The 17,198-nt window shown below is 42.9% G+C and overlaps 1 protein-coding gene across 8 annotated transcripts in view; it reads right to left on the minus strand.

Moving 5' to 3' along the window:
* Positions 1 to 17,198, minus strand: part of ZEB2 (zinc finger E-box binding homeobox 2) — a 194,346-nt gene that overhangs the window by 28,114 nt on the left and 149,034 nt on the right. For all 8 annotated transcript variants that reach the window (XR_008308569.1, XR_008308572.1, XR_008308573.1 and 5 more), the window contains 2 exons: positions 2,540 to 2,728; positions 1,612 to 1,826 (listed from right to left, as the gene is read on the minus strand). Coding sequence is in view for 5 of the 8 variants with exons in the window: in XM_053255901.1 (XP_053111876.1) it covers positions 1,612 to 1,826; positions 2,540 to 2,728 (404 nt within the window). In the remaining 3 variants the exon portion in view is untranslated. The remainder of the gene's footprint in view (positions 1 to 1,611; positions 1,827 to 2,539; positions 2,729 to 17,198) is intronic.

Below are 17,198 nucleotides of genomic sequence, written 5' to 3' on the forward strand. Positions count from 1 at the left end.
CACAGAAACGGTATGACAACTGCTAGGGTGTGCTGAATCTTCCCACATTCCTAGTGAGACAGATGGTGTTACATGGGACACAGGGAGGGTTGTTCAAACAGCAGCAACCTTCAAAGATCAAGCAGAGCCCAGCCCGCCGAGCGCCATTGAGGGACCAGTGCTCATATGTTGCTGAGTTGCATAAACAAACAGCAACAGCTGCTTTGTCTCCCCCCACAGCCCTCAGAGGACTACTATAAACTTTAGTTGTGCCACTGTTAATATGATACAATCATTTTAATTTACTAATTGTAAATGCCATGAGCAAATGAGGGGACTTTTCAACACCAAAGCTACCATTCGTAATGCGCCAACACAATCACACTCTTGCATGTGAAATTTAAGGCAGTTATGCTGGATAAATATCCTGCCATTTTCCCCTAGTGTTTTGATAGTAAGAAGCAATAGGGAGGGGAGGAGAAAAGACATGCTGTGTCCCATTTTGTCAGAGTGGGGGGAAAGTTACAGATTAATAACTCACTCTGCTCTTTAAAATGAAATGTTATGGTAAGCCCTGTTGGAATAATATTTTATCGATTACAGAGATCAAATGAGAGATAGTGAGCTAATTACCAAACTGCTTGATTAGAAGGTGGGCCTGATGCTTGTTTCTCTAATTAAAAACATCTTTTATTGACAAATGCCTGTCAAGACGAACCTAAATGAGCATTATTTTCCATTCTTTAAGATAAAGAAACTATTTGTATAATTCCTATGTAATTGGCCAGAATGTATATAACTAAATGTAAGACCCACTATTTGGGTTTCTGTCCCAAATTTCTATCCTGATGAAAGTTTAGAGAAGCGGTTCTCTAGGGATACAAAAATATAGCTTTGGTATATAAAGAGCTTTATAAATGCAATGCTTCTGAGTAAGTAACAAACAAAGCTGATTCATATGTTCAAAACAGACACATTATATTTGATTAAATCTATACCATATCTGATCACGGAAAATTTTGATTTATAACAGATATGCTCCTAGCAGGTATACATTTAAGCAATGGTGGATTTATAATATGATCATATGCTATATAAAAAGTCATAAACATGTAACATATGTGCAATAGGTTTAACTAAAAAATATAAGCCTATTCTTAGAAACTAGATGAAAAATATATACAAAGTTCATGAAAAAGTAATGAATCACGGGGGGGAAGATTAGCAGATCTTTGAGATGTCTTTGAGATCTCATGTTAAAAAAATACAGAACAAAACTAGGTGAAAAATGGAATTAAAATTGCTGAGATGTTTAATAATGTATAATTAAAATGCCACAATTTCATTCACATTTTGAGGAACATAAAAAAATGAAACTAAAGTCAAGTTAAAGTGCAAATAAAATTTCTAAATTAGAAATTAACACACTCATTCGATCGTGAACATAAGACTATTAAATCATATTAGAAGAGACCATCAAAAAATCATTTAGACCTCAATTAAAGCTATTACCATTAAAAGATCTGCATCTTCAAAATGCCATGAAAAATTAATAATGATTGCCAATCAAAGCAATATCATTTCTCTAAGGGGTTATTATAGAAGGAAATCACTTAAAACAAGCCCCCCCACCTGATCTGTCCCTGGCTTGTGCGTCACCATATGCCGCTCGAGCTGGGTGCGGTAGGCAAATGTGTAGTTACAGAGAGGGCAAGGAAAGTTCTCCTCGTTCTTCTCATGGCGGTACTTGATGTGCTCCTTCAGTGATGTCAAACGCTTGTAGCCCCGGTCGCAATAGGGGCAGGTCAGCAGTTGGGCAAAAGCATCTGGAGTTCCAGGTGGCAGTTCTGTAACCAAGAGACAAGAGAGAAAGGAGAAGGCCAAAAGGTCAGGAAATCAATGGCAGCTAATGGGCGGATTGCCCGGGATGGATTGACAAGAATCGCTGCAATCTGCCTATACTGGAGTGCTATGATTTCTACCTAGCCTGTGAGCCACATCAATCACTTTTACACATTCAGGGAAAACTTGTATGAATCATTAGAAAATTAATTCAAAACTTTGGTCTAGCCGATTGTAAGACTCTAATAGCATTTTTAATAAAAAGGGGCTTCTTCTTTTGCTCTGATTTGCTATGTTGTGTATTTAATTACCAGTCTGCTGTCTCCATACACAACACGATCTAGTTCATCTTCCTCAATGCTTTTTCAATTACTTATTAAGAAGCAAGAGACTTCACAGAATTAGTTAGTAAGCCTTAATTTGTCCCATAAAAATTCAGTCATTCCAAAACTAAAATTAGAGCAAGAACACTATTCCTTTAAAATATATAACCCTAATTGTCCCTGCTATTTATTTCACCTACAGAACAGTCTGAATTTGCTGACTAAAAAAGAAATCACAATATGCTGAAATTACAGTCTCAATCTTTGCTCATGAAATTCCATGCTGCTGCAGCTGCTCTTCAATTTTAAGGTAAACACACAGGCATGTAGTGCATTTATAATTGCAACAGCTGCAAGAGGTCAGAAGAGTGGCTAGAAATGAATTCTATCCTCACCATTTTCTTCTTGCCCATTGGCCTCTGGAGTGCCAAGGCGAGACAGTTCCTCGGGGGCTTCTGGGTAAATGATGGCTGTATCACTGCGCTGAAGGTACTCCGCTATACTGACTGAATGCCCATCTCCTTCCTCCAGTTTTCTCTTGGCAAAATATTCTTCAAAGTCCGACGTGCAATTTGCATTCTTAACTAAAATAGAGAAGGGATCATTTTTTTAACATAAGGAATGGTTTGTGTGTGTGTGTATGCACACATTTTCTAGGGACTTCATAAATCTGTTTGCAGCAAATTAACATAAGAAGAAGAGCCCTGCAGGATTGGGCCAGTCTAACCCGGTTTCTCACAGTGGCCAGCCACAAAGCTCTGGGAAGCACACAAGGAGGAGATGAAGGCATAGCCCCCTCTCCTGTCATTGCTCCCCTGCAACTGGTACTCAGAGGCATACTGTCTCTGAACATGGAGATATCATATCATCTGAACAGTGTGGTGTAGTGGTTAGAGTGCTGGACTAGGACCGGGGAGACCCGAGTTCAAATTCCCATTCAGCCATGATATTAGCTGGGTGACTCTGGGCCCGTCACTTCTCTCTCAGCCTAACCTACTTCACAGGGTTGTTGTGAGGAGAAACTTAAGTAAGTAGTACACCGCTCTGGGCTCCTTGGAGGATGGGCGGGATATAAATGCAAAATAACAAAACAACAACAACAACAACATGGAGATATCAAGGCTAGTAGTAGCCAATGAAAGATCTGACCTCCATGAATTTGTCTAAACTACTTTTAAAGCCATCACCACATCTTGTGGCAGTGAATTCCAAAGATTAATTATGCACACTATGGAAAACTACTACATTTTGTCAGTCCTAAATCTAACAATTAGTTCAATGACCCCTAGCTCAAACTGGTGTTGGATCTTCAAGATTACTTTTTGAGCCCTAACTAGTGGTCAATAGCTGAAATCCAAAGTGATGCAACACTGGTGCTATGGGGGATTTTCACTTATCTCCACCTCCCTCTGACGTGCATAGTGCCTCACAAAAATATGTCCCTGAGGATAGTGCTCAAAGTCATATTTTCAAGAGACACATTGCACTTCTGAGAGAAGGGGAGACTGGTGAAAACTAGGGATGTGCGAAATGTTTCAGGTACAGAATGATCTGTACCCGAATCTACCTGTTTCAGGCGATCTGTCCACAAAACAAATTGCCCCTCTGCAAGCTCGGCAAGATTCAGCTTCAAAACAAATCACCCAAATTTCGGAGCCGAATATTTTGTAGTTTCGGACCTCCTTTTTGTGGAGATCTCCGTATACTCTCAATTTTGTGTTTTAATGTCTATTTGAATTTCCCACCCTTCCAAGTTTCAGATCAGTGAACGAAAGCATGGGCTGATCTGCTGACGATTCCCTCTTGGTCCTAGATTGGCTCTTTTGGCTCTTGCCACTGCTGACTAGCCCCACATTGGCCAGGGGTCGAAGAAGGGGCAAGGTGCGGGAGTTCAAGGAGGGATTTTCAATTAGAAAAGAGGCAGCAGCCACCATTCTGCCTTTCTGCATCATGGGAGAAGAGAGAGAGAGAGAGAGCGCTTTGCTTTGCTTTGCCTTGCCTATTGCCTTCTGCCTTGCCAGCCTGAGCCCAGCCTGCCTTGTGTATTGTTTAGTTTAGAAGAAGTTTGAATAGGGGTTCTGTCTGTGGGAGCGATCCCCATTAGTTCGTACTAGAAGGGTAGTCTAGCCTCATGGTTTTTTTTTTTTTAAAAAAAACACAATTCTGTCTTTTTTCGCATTCCAAAGATTTTTTTTGCATTTAAAAAAAAACAGAAGCTTATCCTCCAGCCCGCTGTGCCCATAATATAGATTATTATTAATATTCTCTGCCCAGCAGCCTACAGGCTCTGAGTGGGCACATGCTCCAGCCTCCTCACTGTGCATGTAGCTTATACCCCACCCCCACCCCCAACTGCAGCCTTGAACAAGGAAAGCCTTCAGCCACCACCCCAGTCCAGCGGCAGCCTATTATTCCCTGCCCAGCAGCCTACAGATTCGGGCAGAAAAGGGGCAGAAAGGAACATGAAGGCAGTGTGCAGCCTGCTGAATTGATGCCGAAATGAAAATGATGAATGTCAGTGGCATAATATGATGCTGATGAAGTGATGATGAGGTGTTGTTCGTGCATTTCTGTTTTGTAATGTGGCTTTCACTTATCTTTTTAATGTTTGTTGTCTGAGACTTTGCTTTGCTTTTTTCTACCCATGGAAGGACTGTGACTGAAGCAGCAGCACATACAAATAGGCACCCACCTACCCCCACCCACCCCCACGTCCAGCCGTGGCCAAGGATGAGCTTGCTGCTGGTGCCGTCACACATGTCTGTCACACAGACTTAGAGAGCACACAGCACTTTGAGGCCATGGCCAAAATTTTAACCCTCAACCCACTAACTCTTTCGCAGATCACACATGCACATTTACACAATGGGGCGCTTCACATGATTGCTGTGAAGCGCCAGAGGGGGTTCTGTAGCTGGGTGGCCGGATCAGCCACCCACATGACTGCTGGCTCCATCATGGAGCCGACAGGGGCGGCAGGGATTGAGGGCCGCATGACCCTCGGAAGTTCCAGGATGCCCCGCGTGAGCGCGCAGAGCATCCTGGAGAGACCTCCGAACCTGGGATGCTGCTTGCAACCTCCCAGCGGGGATCTCCTCGTGTGTTGCCATGGCGTGGAGCAAACAATCAGGGATTGAGGGCCGCATGACCCTCGGAAGTTCCAGGATGCCCCGCGTGAGCGCGCAGAGCGTCCTGGAGAGACCTCCGAACCTGGGATGCTGCTTGCAACCTCCCAGCGGGGATCTCCTCGTGTGTTGCCATGGCGTGGAGCAAACAATCAGAAAACACAGGTTAGTGGAGCGCTCACTCTGCTAACCTGGGCTAAGGGGAGGGCTACTTTGGCGGGCTAGCCGCCAGAAAGCCACCAAACTCGCCGCTGTTTCTCACAATGGAGAAAAACCGGGCTGGGCTTCATTAGCCTGGTTTCCCCCCATCGTGAGAATAGCCTCTATGTCCCCCCCCCATCTATCTATCTATCTATCTATCTATCTATCTATCTATCTATCTATCTAATGCAATTCAAATGCCTTCGTTTGGTTTGTTATTGTGCCTTTGTATTTTGGGGACCTCATGTATGGGCACAGGACAGGTTCTCTCTCTGTGTGTGAGAGAATGATTTCTTTGTAATGAAGATTGGGTCATATTGTGACTTCTACCATCATCAGTGTTTTTATTCAAACAAGATTGCTTGCATCTACAATAGGTTGCGCTGCTGGTGCCACAGGTCCCCCATTTCTGTTGGGGGACATGGTGGGACACAGTGGATGTGCATGACCTTTGGAAACCTTGTTCTTTGCAAAGCTCTGCTGTTGTTGATGTATGCTGCATCCACCCTATGGGACAATGGGGACAGACAGTGCCCATTTCTGCCTGTGGGTGCCTCCTAGGAGTGCCACAATTGGGTGATAGTGCCCCAATGGGTGCCTGCTACCACCCAGATTCCAAAGAAATTGCGCAAAGTGGTATTTAAAAAAAAAAAAATTCTGAAGTTTTCACGTCTTTAAGCTTTCTCCCATAGGGAATAATGGGGATCTCAGCAGCCCCATAACTCCACTTGGTGGGCATTAGGGAGGCCCATCGGGGTGGTCATTGTTTGCAATTGAAAATTAATCCACTCTCATTTGCTACCAGAGAATCTACTCTCAGAACACCTCAGAAACAACAAAACCCAGTACCCCACGGGCTTGTGGGTATGGGAGTGGGTGGCACCTTATGTGTACTACACCACCACTTGCTCTGGGCCACCCCGGTGCCCCCCAAATGTATTTGTGGGGCTGCTGAAATCCCCATTATTCCCTATGGGGGGAAAAGAATAAAGATGCACAAACTTCAAAAATTCTTTAAAAATCACCCCTTTCACCAATGTCTTTGAAATCTGGGTGGTAGCTGGCACCCTTGATGCACTCTTCTGCCCCCAAAACCCACTTTCTGCCCCAAATCTGCCCCAGAGACATGCCAACTTCAAAACTCCTTTAAAAATCAGTCCTCTGCCCAATTCCTTTGAAATCTGGGTGGTAGCTTCCTTGCACCCATTGGGCACTACTAGGGATGTGTGAACTGGTTTGGGGGTTTGGTTCAATGGTTTGGGGCCAAACCAAACCCCCCCATCCCATCAGGACTGGGACCGAACCCTCTCGCCAGTTCGCGGTTTGTTTGTTTTAAAAAATAAAATACATTTTTATTTACCTCTAGTCCCTTCAAGGGGGTTTCCTAAAGGCCACCGGGGATGCGTCTGCAAAGGTTTCCCCTCCCTCTGCTGGCCTCTGTAATCACCGCCGCGGCCTGTTTTACCACTGTTTTTGGCCCGTTCGGGCCTCTGTAACTCAGCGTGACAGCCATTTTGCCTGCCACTGCGCATGTGCAAATGGCCTCTGCGAGGCCTGGCATGGCCCAGGGTCTCACAGAGGCCATTTGCAAATCGTGACCATTTTTTTGCACATTTTTTGCACATTTGCACATGCGCAGCCAGGGCCTTGCGGATGCCATTTGCACATGCATGGCAGCCATTTTTAAAAGACATTTTTAAAAAAAGAATGGGTGCTGTGCATGCGCAAATGGCTTCTGCGAGGCCCTGGGCCATGCCAGGCCTCACAGAGGCCATTTGCGTTTGCGCAGTGGCAGGCAAAATGGCCACCACGCCGAGTTACAGAGACCCAAACGGCAAAAAACAGTGGTAGAATGGGCCACGGCGGTGATTACTGAGGCCAGCGGTGGGAGGGAAATCTTCACAGACACACACACACACCCGCAGCCTTTAGGAAGTCCCCCGAAGGGGCTAGAGGTAAATAAAATTTTATTTTATTTTATTTTATTTAAAAAATATTCACGTAACCCCTACCATGGACTGAACCGAACCAGGAGGGGCTGAAGGGGGGCTGGACTGAACTGATCTGGTGAGGTTTTAGTGAAGTTCGCACTCAAACCAAACCAGGCCAGCCAGTTCCGTGCAAACCCCTAGGCACTACCACCCACCACACCCCACTCTAGGCCACCTCAGTGCCCCCCACGTGGAGCTATAAGGTTGCTGGTATCGCCATTATTCCCTATGGGGAAAATCTCAAAGATGCACAAAATTCAAAAATTCTTTAAATATCACCCCTTTGCCCAATTTCTTTGAAATTTGGGTGGTAGCTTACACCCATTGGGCACCACCTCCCACCCCACTCTTTTGGCCCTGGGGCCCTTTTTAAATCTGAATTGATTAGGATTCGGATTCAGAAAATTCAGGTACAAATTGAATCTGGGGTGATTCGGGGAGTCAGATTAGGACCCAGAACAAATCGGGGGTATTTCAAATCGGGTACAAATCAAAACAAAAAATTGATTCGTGCACATCCCTAGTGAAAACTGCCTCTCCCCAGCGCGGCATTAGTCTGAAAGTCAGCCACTCTTACTTACATCTAGCTTACTCCTAATAAAATCAGTGGGCTGACATCCTGGCTAATGAAGCACCAGTGCAATGGGAGAAGAACCAGTGTGGCACCTGTGCTTCTGAAGAGTTCCAGAATAGTGTAGGACAACCTCCCCTTCCCCCAAACGCCCTCTAACATATCCCTGAGGACTGCATGCCCCTTAGTGACATAGTTTCAGGGACCGCAGAGCACTTCCTGAGGAAGGAGAGGTTGTCAAAATTTGTCCCCACCATAGAGGAGATGAGTTATTTTAACATTTCATTAGTTAGGAGGTCAGCCATTGGAAGCGTTGTGAATGATTTTAAACCGAGACAATTTTGCAAAATATCTGATGATGTAATTCATCAAAAAAGGATAACAGAAGCCCTGCATGTGCCCTTCACTGCATATTCACTGATATTATTATTATTATTACATTTTATATCCCGCTCTTCCTCCAAGGAGCCCAGAACAGTGTACTACATACTTAAGTTTCTCCTCACAACAACCCTGTGAATTAGGTTAGGCTAAGAGAGAAGTGACTAGCCCAGAGTCACCCAGAAAGTATCATGGCTGAATGGGGATTTGAACTCGGGTCTTCCTGGTCCTAGTCCAGCACTCTAACCACTACACCATGCTGGCTCTCATTTTCTTTGGTAGAATACAGGAGGTGTTTACTATTGCCTCCTCTCATGCAGTATGAGATGATGCCTTTCAGACAGAGAAGGGTACAATTTTGTATGCTATCTATGCAAAGAATCTAATAAACCAAATCTCCGGTGGGGAGGGGGGTGGGTGTCTATGTATTTGAGAAGTGCTGTGTAACTTAATGATACTTTACAAATATTACTACCAAGTACTTGGCCTCAGGATTGCAGTCTCCTTCTACTCTCCATCCCCTAACTCTGTCACTTCAACTGCACTATAGGTTAATGAATCAACAGAATGATCTGCCAAAATCCTGTGGGTTGGACCGGATGCCTTATCAATCCTGATCAGATGGGAACTTGAATGCCCTAAAGAGAGTGGTTCAAATTGAATATCCTAACTGTTCTGGACAAGAGACTGGTGTGGGTCACATGCCCTCTCTTCTCCCATATCTGCTGAGGACTAGCCCTGAGAACTTGGACTTCATGTCAGTGTCGCCTGGGGAGACTGTGCGCCATAGAAAAAGTATAGGGAAGGAGTGGGAGAAGGTGGGGGGACTTGCCATTTGCTTAGAGACCTAGAAATTGAGGCTGATTAGGATTTGAGCTCAAGGTAGGTCTGAGCACAAAATAACCATTTCTTTGGTCTTGGAGAAGCAATGCTTCCCCTCACAAAGAGAACATATGTTACTCAAATAGGTGATGCCTGGAATGATTTTACAAACAGAACCACATATTTCTGCAGCACAACTATGTGAAATAGGCCCTAAAACTATTTTTACAGTCTGCACTGAAGTTTTCTTCCTCCCCCCGCATTAAAACATAAACTTGTTATACTTGTTATTGCTCATGCAATGCCCATGAAAAATAATGTCCTCTGAACCACAAAACACTCTCTTGCTAAAATTAATCATTTCCCTTCCCTGCTTTCTGAACATTAGATATAGGAACAATTTGCTAAAGCCTAACATATTACAGAAAATTATTCATCCAGCTACATAGAAAACCTGGCATTCAATCCTTTGCTGAGTTAGGCCTGTTTAAGACCATCAGCTTCAGAGGTTGTAAAAATGTGTAATTGGGAGCCACCTTATAGCTAAAAAATCAGTCTTTTGGGGTTTTTTAAAGTTACATTTTAGAAAGCACCGCTTCAAGATGCATACTGTATAAAGAACGTTTACTGGCACCTAATTTTTACTGTCTATACATATTAAGGCTTTGCTACTTTTATTTGGTTAGGTCAGATTACAGATTGAGTGCCAAGATGATTAAAATATTTTCTTTCTCATAAAGCAGCCAAAATAGAGACCAACTTGATTCTGCTCTCTTTTACAATAGCATAAATCAGCAGTATCTACCCTAAAATCAATGGGACTGGATTGATAATTGTAGAGTGACAGGAGCACTAGATTTACATCATTGTAACTTAAACTATGAGAGGAAACCAACATATAGGCTTACTAAAATATTTAGCATCTCTGCCTCAAGGCAGCAGATGAAGGAGACAAGCTATTATGGTGCCATAGGTGGTTAATGATATTAGGGTAAAATCAACTCACACCTCTTGTTACTGATAAGTAAAAGTGTGTGTGTGTGTGTGTGTGTATGTGTGTGTGTGTGTTTTGGCAAAAATAGTTCCATAACAAAATCTAAAAGGAAATATCTAATTCTGCAAGAGGAAAAAATGATCCAGTAAAAACTTATAGCTTGCAACTACTAAATCCCAGGAGATGCCTTAATATCATTTACAGAAGGAAGCAATTCTGGCAATAGCCTCATGGATGTTGTTAATAAAAATGTTTCAGTTCCTGTCAATATGCAGCATCTTTCTTCAATGTACAACCTGCTGAGCGCAAGTTAAACACACACACACACACACACGGATCCTCAGATAAGGGCTATGATTAAGAAGGATAAATAAAGATGGGGGAGGATATGGACTAGCTCAGAAAGAAAAGTGTCTGTCAATAATACTGGAAACAGAAGTTCCCTCTTTATAAACAGTACTGGAGTGACTCATGAAGCTAGAGGGCCAATTTAAGAATGCCATAAGAAAACATTATCCGAGTGGGCTGATTTAAATCAAGGCAATTTAAATCATGATTTAAGTCACCAAGAGAAAAACCTGATTTAAATCAGGTTTCCCACGGGTACTTCTTCACACATTTCTTAAAAACAATGGTGCAAATCTGACTACTAAACCATGTCAATTTACAAGTCAGTAGAGAAATTACAACATCTATGAGGGTATGCTTTGTGTAATTTTCAGATAACTTGATTTTTACTAATTAAGGAAATAGTACACTCTACTTGTTTTTTAAAAAATCATTAAGGTATTGGGTACTTTTATTCATTACCCGTGTCAAGCTCCAGATGCAGTGGTAGTACATTAGGAATGGTAAGAAATAAATCATCCTCACAAACAAAATTGTAGTTATCTAAATAATCTCAGATGTTACATAAATGTTTCACAATTGCAATTTCAGCAGTCTCTTGCCCATATTTGAGTGGTAGGTAACTAAATGTGTGTGAGAACCATTAATTCGTTTTTAAGAGACTATAAGTGTAGCATGTTTGGGATGAGATTTAATTTTAGCCATTTTATTCTTTAAATAGGAAATTTAGTATTTTATTTACATTCCTCAAATAAAAAATGAAATTAAAAAATCTGATTTAAATCCTTTTTTTTTAAACTACATTGATTCCACCCACCCACCCAGAACATTATTCACTGAGACATTATTATTTGCAGGAAGAGCTTTGCCATGACCAAACAGACATTGACATTCTTATCCTCTAGCCTTTGATGATACTTTGGGCTATTACCATACCCTGTGGTAGTGATACTTTGGGCTATTACCATACTCTGTAGTAGTGAATGTCAGTGAATAATAATTTAAAAGCATAGCTCCAATATAGGTCCCTGGGCTATTACACTAATATTTAGATCTCAACTACTTGAGATATTGGCCAGGATCCAAATACCTTGCAATAGTTCTGCACATGCAAAGCACCTTCAGAAAAAATGTGTTTCTGAAACTTATGTTTCTGAAGCTGCAGACCCACCTCTTTCTGCATGACCTACCATTTCTGAAAAGGAGGGGAATTTCAAAACAGTTTGTAAAATGACACTGGAGATATGTCAACTGTAAAAGAGGAGTGGAAAAGTGAATACTTTCACTGAGGATGAAGCCCTTCACTGCTTTCATGGAAATGACAATTGAAACTTTGGAAACTTTCACTTAAGCAAAATCAGGGTTGATCTTCTTCAGGTGACATAGCCAGCCCTCGGATAAGCAGCACTCTGGCCTTCAGCACCCCACCTCATGGTCAGGTTTTTGGTAGGTTTTTTCTCCATAGTTCAGTGTAGACAGTACACTCAACAAACCATGAGTTTCCTTGGTGCCCTCTTCAGGTAGATTTCCCTGGGTGACCGCCCAGTTCACCCAGCCCTGAGGCTGGCTCTTCCAAGACTTGATAACAAACAGAATCATGAGAAGAAAAGTTTGCTTTGAATCTGCAGAATCTACTTTACAAGCACTTAGCACTAGGGATGTACATGAAGCAGTTTGGCGCTCCCTTTCTGGAGCGCCGAGCCAGTTTGACCAGCCGGCGTGTGAACCGATTGGAAGGGCAGGGGGTTGCTTTAAGGGACAGGGAAGGCACTGCCTACTTGTCAGCCCCACCCTACCACTTCCCCCTGCCAGTGCTCACCAAAACAGTGGGCATGCTGGGTTGCAGCATTCTTGCTTGTATCCTGATCAGCGTGGCCATGCTCATGGACAATGCCATGCATGGGAGAGCGGGGAGGGGGGAGCCGCAGGGCGGGGGCTGACAGGTAGGTAGCACCTTCCCTGTTCCTTAAAGCCAGCCTCCCTCCCTCCCTCCCTGGAGTACACAAACAGTTCATGCACATCCCTACTTCACACCCCTTTCCCATCCTGCCATCTGCTTCTGCACATAGTAGCAAATCAGTTACTGCATGCTAGTCTTTTCAGACCTTCTCAAATGCCTTCTCCCTCCATATTCTCTTCTGTCTGCTGAATTCTTCTTCTTCTTCTTCTTCTTCTTCTTCTTCTTCTTCTTCTTCTTCTTCTTCACTGGGTATGTGTGTACTCACTATACTACTCTGATTGCAATATTCTCCCATGTATGTGTATGCAATGCCAACTTTTAAAAGAAAGTGGAGAGAAATTGTTGTTTCCATTCATTATACCGCCAAAATGGGACTTGTTATCAAAATTGCTTTGCCCCTGAGTTGCCTGATCAAGGAGAGCTACTGCTAGTTAGAACAAATTCTATGAGGTTATTCACATGCACGTGCAAAACCAGGCAAAGGAAGCCCAGCCCAGGTTTGCACATTTGTGCCTGGATTGGGAGGGAGGGGGGATCTTCACAATGCACCACACACTCGTGCAGTACATTATTTGAGCTCTGGGTGCAGGGGGCATCCTGGCCAGCACCCCAACCCCTGGAGTAGCTGGGAGAAACCGCTGCTTGTCTTCACGGGTGATCCTCAGCCCAAGGAAGGGGAGACGATTGTCTGTGGGGAAGTTTTAACTCACCTTCCCCGCAGCTCCCCCCACGAGCCCTTCTCCCTACTCGTGAGAAGAGGCTGTATAACTTGCCTTGGCAGGAAGCAGTTCTGTTGCTGGCATGGTTAGGAACTGTTTGCCCTTATATTCTACAATGCACAGTACATTGATAAGGGATGGCAGGCAGATCACTGACTGGGATGATTGTCCAGTAATTCAGAGCTGATTTGAGCCTATTGGCTTGGGGAGGGGAGAGGAGAGGATGGAAGTGCATGGCTAGGGTCAAAGAAAGAAGCAGTTTTGTGAAGCTGGTACTACTGGTAAAAATGCACACACACCCTTCCTAACGTGTATGTATGTATTATGGACTTAGGGTGTTATTAAAGAGGAAGAAAGTGTTTTATAATCAGAAAATGGTGGTGTTGGTATTCCAGCAATACTCAGGTTGTCATTGGAGGGATCAACTACAACAGAACAGTGAATTAATTACAGATGCTATTGAGCATTTTGAAGCCTCAAGGCTGTGAATAGGAGGTTCTTGTATGGCCAAACATTGATAAACACCTTGGGAGCAAATAAATTTATTGGCAAATAACATCACATGCAATTGGAAGAGTCAGTTGTTATAAAAGCCCCTTTCTGGTGCTGCCCCATTAACATTTGATATTCCTGTATACTAGCTATGTGTGTGTGCGTGTGCATGCATGTGCACATGCATGAGCATGTAGGTAAGAACATTCTGTTTAAGCAGGATGCTGTTAAAAAGTGTGTGTGTGTGTGTCTGTGTGTGTGTGTGTGTGTGTGTGTGTGTTGTGTGTGTGTGTGTATCCCAGTCTTGGGCAGGAGAGGTTTTAAGTACTGTTCTGATTATTAACTGATCTGTTGATTCTTATCAAAGAAGTATCGTGGGAGGTGATTCCTCTGATGATGGTTTCCTTGGGTTGATGGTGGCAAGCCACTTCTGAACAGAAGTGGTGGACAATGGATGCCCTTTTCAGTGGCCTATCCTACAGCTACTGAACAGTCTGGAACATTACTTCAGCATGAGAAGCTTATAGTTCAGCAGAAATGTTTCAGAGCAGGATGGAGGCGGAGTCGGAGGAGGGGGAGTCTGCACAATGGTGTAATTTAAACAAGTGGTTCTCTGAACCCTATTATTCATTATCCATAATCAAAACTTACCACTGTCCCTTTGGCTTGAATAGACCCTTCCCTGTTGTGTGGATACTACCTAAAGGTCATTCCACTAAAAGAACAAATTAATGGTATGGCAGCAGTCATTCCTACATGTTCTACTAGATCTCTAGCGCTATGTTCAGTTTCCCTGATCTGGTCTACAAAATAATTTTGAAAGCTAATTTTGTACAATAAGCTGTAATTTTCTCCTTAGTTAGTAAATGTTTCTGAAGTTCTAAAACTCACAGATTATTCTGTTTCTGTATATGCTAAAGGAATTCAGGAGCTAAAGCAAATGTTTATGCCCAGTGCTATAAACCTTAACAGGAATTTACTGAGAAGCTAACAGATCCTTAACTGAAACAATGTTAGCAGGGTGATTATATATTAAATATTAATATACATATCAAATGTCAGCTGTATGCAGGTCAGCCACTTCAAAGTTTATCTTATGTTATAGAGGAGCATTTGGCCATGGCTAGAATAACTGACTGAAAACAAGTGCGATCATGTTTTTCCATACGAAGGGGATCTTCAAGGGAAGGCAAACTTCCCCTTATATGCCCTTTGCACATTTTTTGTGTATATAGCCACACTCGTTGATTCCTTGTGAACTTAAAATTGCACACAGAAATCACATTCCCATCTGTGAGTCAAACTTTTAAGAAGATGTAAAGTGAGTGACCTCACTGAGGAAGCCTTGTTTTAATTAAGGACTGGGGCAGGAACTCCTTAAAGCCTGAGGTAGCATAACCTCATATGAGCAGAAACCACACTAGGAAAAGGAGATATTTAAAGGAGACACTCAAGAGTTTGGGCGGCCAGTTATTTCTTGTGGGAAAATTTGCTGTAAGATGGAGATAGCTGCTCCTAATCGACAAGAAAGCTAATAAAACCACAGCCTTCATTAAGCAGGAAGTGGCAGGCCCTCGTTGGTACATGCAGATTAGAGTCTCAAAACGATCAGTCCTTCCAACTTGCCAACTTTTACTTCTATTTTCTCTCCAGAGAACTGTTTTCCTACTTAAAAACAAAAACACAGAAGTACCCTGTCAGCAAAGGAGAGGAGGGGACAGGTTTTATTTATCTCCAAAGAATTTGCTGATTATTTCCTAAAAACACCTAGCAGGAATTAAATCAGCCTAAAATCTGTGCTGGATCGAAGCAGGGCTAATTTTATCTTGAATACATGAAATTAATGTCTCAAACTTCTTCTCATTGACCATAGCTATGAAACATTACTACCCTTTGGAATCTTAGTGACATTATCACATTGTTGTAGGATCAGTATAGTTTTTAGTCACAGAAAGAGTTCTCATATTAGTAACAAAACTGGTATACAGTAGAAACTTCTTTTTTCTTTTCTTTTTTTGCCAGAAGGCTCAAATACAAAACTTTAAGAATATAAGAACAGCTCTACTGGATCAGGCCCAAGGCCTATCTAGCCCAGCATCCTGTTTCACACAGTGCCCCACCAGATGATGCCTCTGAGAAACCCAAAGACAAGTGCTGAGGGTATGCCCTCTCTCTTGCTGTTGCTCCCTTGCAACTGGTATTTAGATGCATCATACTGCTGAGGCTGGAGGTGGCCTATAGCCACCAAACTCATAGCCATTGATAGACCTGTCCTCCATGAATTTGTCTAAGCCCCTTTTAAAGCCATCCAAGCTAGTGGCCATCACCACATCCCAAGGCAGAGAATTCCATAGATTAATGATGTGCTGTGTGAAAAAGTACTTCCTTCTGTTGGTCCTAAATTTCCTGGCCTTTAATTTCATGGGATGACCCTTGGTGCTAGTGTTGTGAGAGAGGGAGAAACATTTCTCTCCATGAATAATTTTATACACTTCCATCATGTCTCTCCATAGCAGCCTCTTTGACAAACTAAATAATTCCAGATGCTAAAGCCTTGCCTCATAAAGAAGATGCTCCAGGCCCCTGACCATCTGGGTTGCCCTCTTCTGCACCTTTTCCAGTTTGCAATGTACTGTTTGTTTCTTTGCTACTGGTATTCGAACTCACAGTGAAAGAGACTCAAAACACCCATACTGCCAACAATGCAGCTTAATTTATTGAGAAATTAATTTATTTATTGGTGTAGCATCAATATAAATACACAGAACTTAGAAGTAGCAGCTCTCTGTGGGACTAGTGACTAGGAATATGAAGAATGTTCCGAGTCAGAATGCTCCAAGCTCAGAATAGGCTGTTCCAAGTGTTCCAAGCTCAGGACAGAACACCCCTATAAAGGTGTGAACAGAACAAGCCAATTCTGTTTGGAAATTTCAGAGTGTTCTGGCTTTTTTATAAAGAAAAAATAAGATACATCACCTAGAGATGTACATATCAGGCAGTATAAAAATATGATGAAACAAACAAACAAATAAGATAGTGGGAGTGGCGCTAGAGGGGTGGCGAGAGATACGTTTAACATTAAATTAATTGAAGCTCTCTCTTACCACCAGCAGTAATACTGGCACTGCGCAAGCCACCAACATGGTGCTCTGGCCAGCATCCCACTCAGTGGTGTGTCTCCAACCGCTCACCTGGTCATTTGTATGGCCAAGCAAATTTGCATGACCTTGAAAATGGCCTCTGTCCATGCATGGAGGCCAGGCAAACTCTAGTCAGAGACTCGCCACCATGTGGGATGCCAGCCAGAGCACCACGGTACCAGCATTACAGCTAATGGTAAGAGAGCTTTGAAATTTAATTTTAAAGATACCTGTAAGTGCATTTAATGTTTAAGGTACTTCTCACTGCCCCCCAGCACTCCCCTCACTATCTTAAATTGTATTTTTAAGC

The sequence above is a fragment of the Hemicordylus capensis genome, chromosome 1 (genome assembly GCF_027244095.1).
Source record: "Hemicordylus capensis ecotype Gifberg chromosome 1, rHemCap1.1.pri, whole genome shotgun sequence".
Lineage (NCBI taxonomy): Eukaryota > Metazoa > Chordata > Lepidosauria > Squamata > Cordylidae > Hemicordylus > Hemicordylus capensis.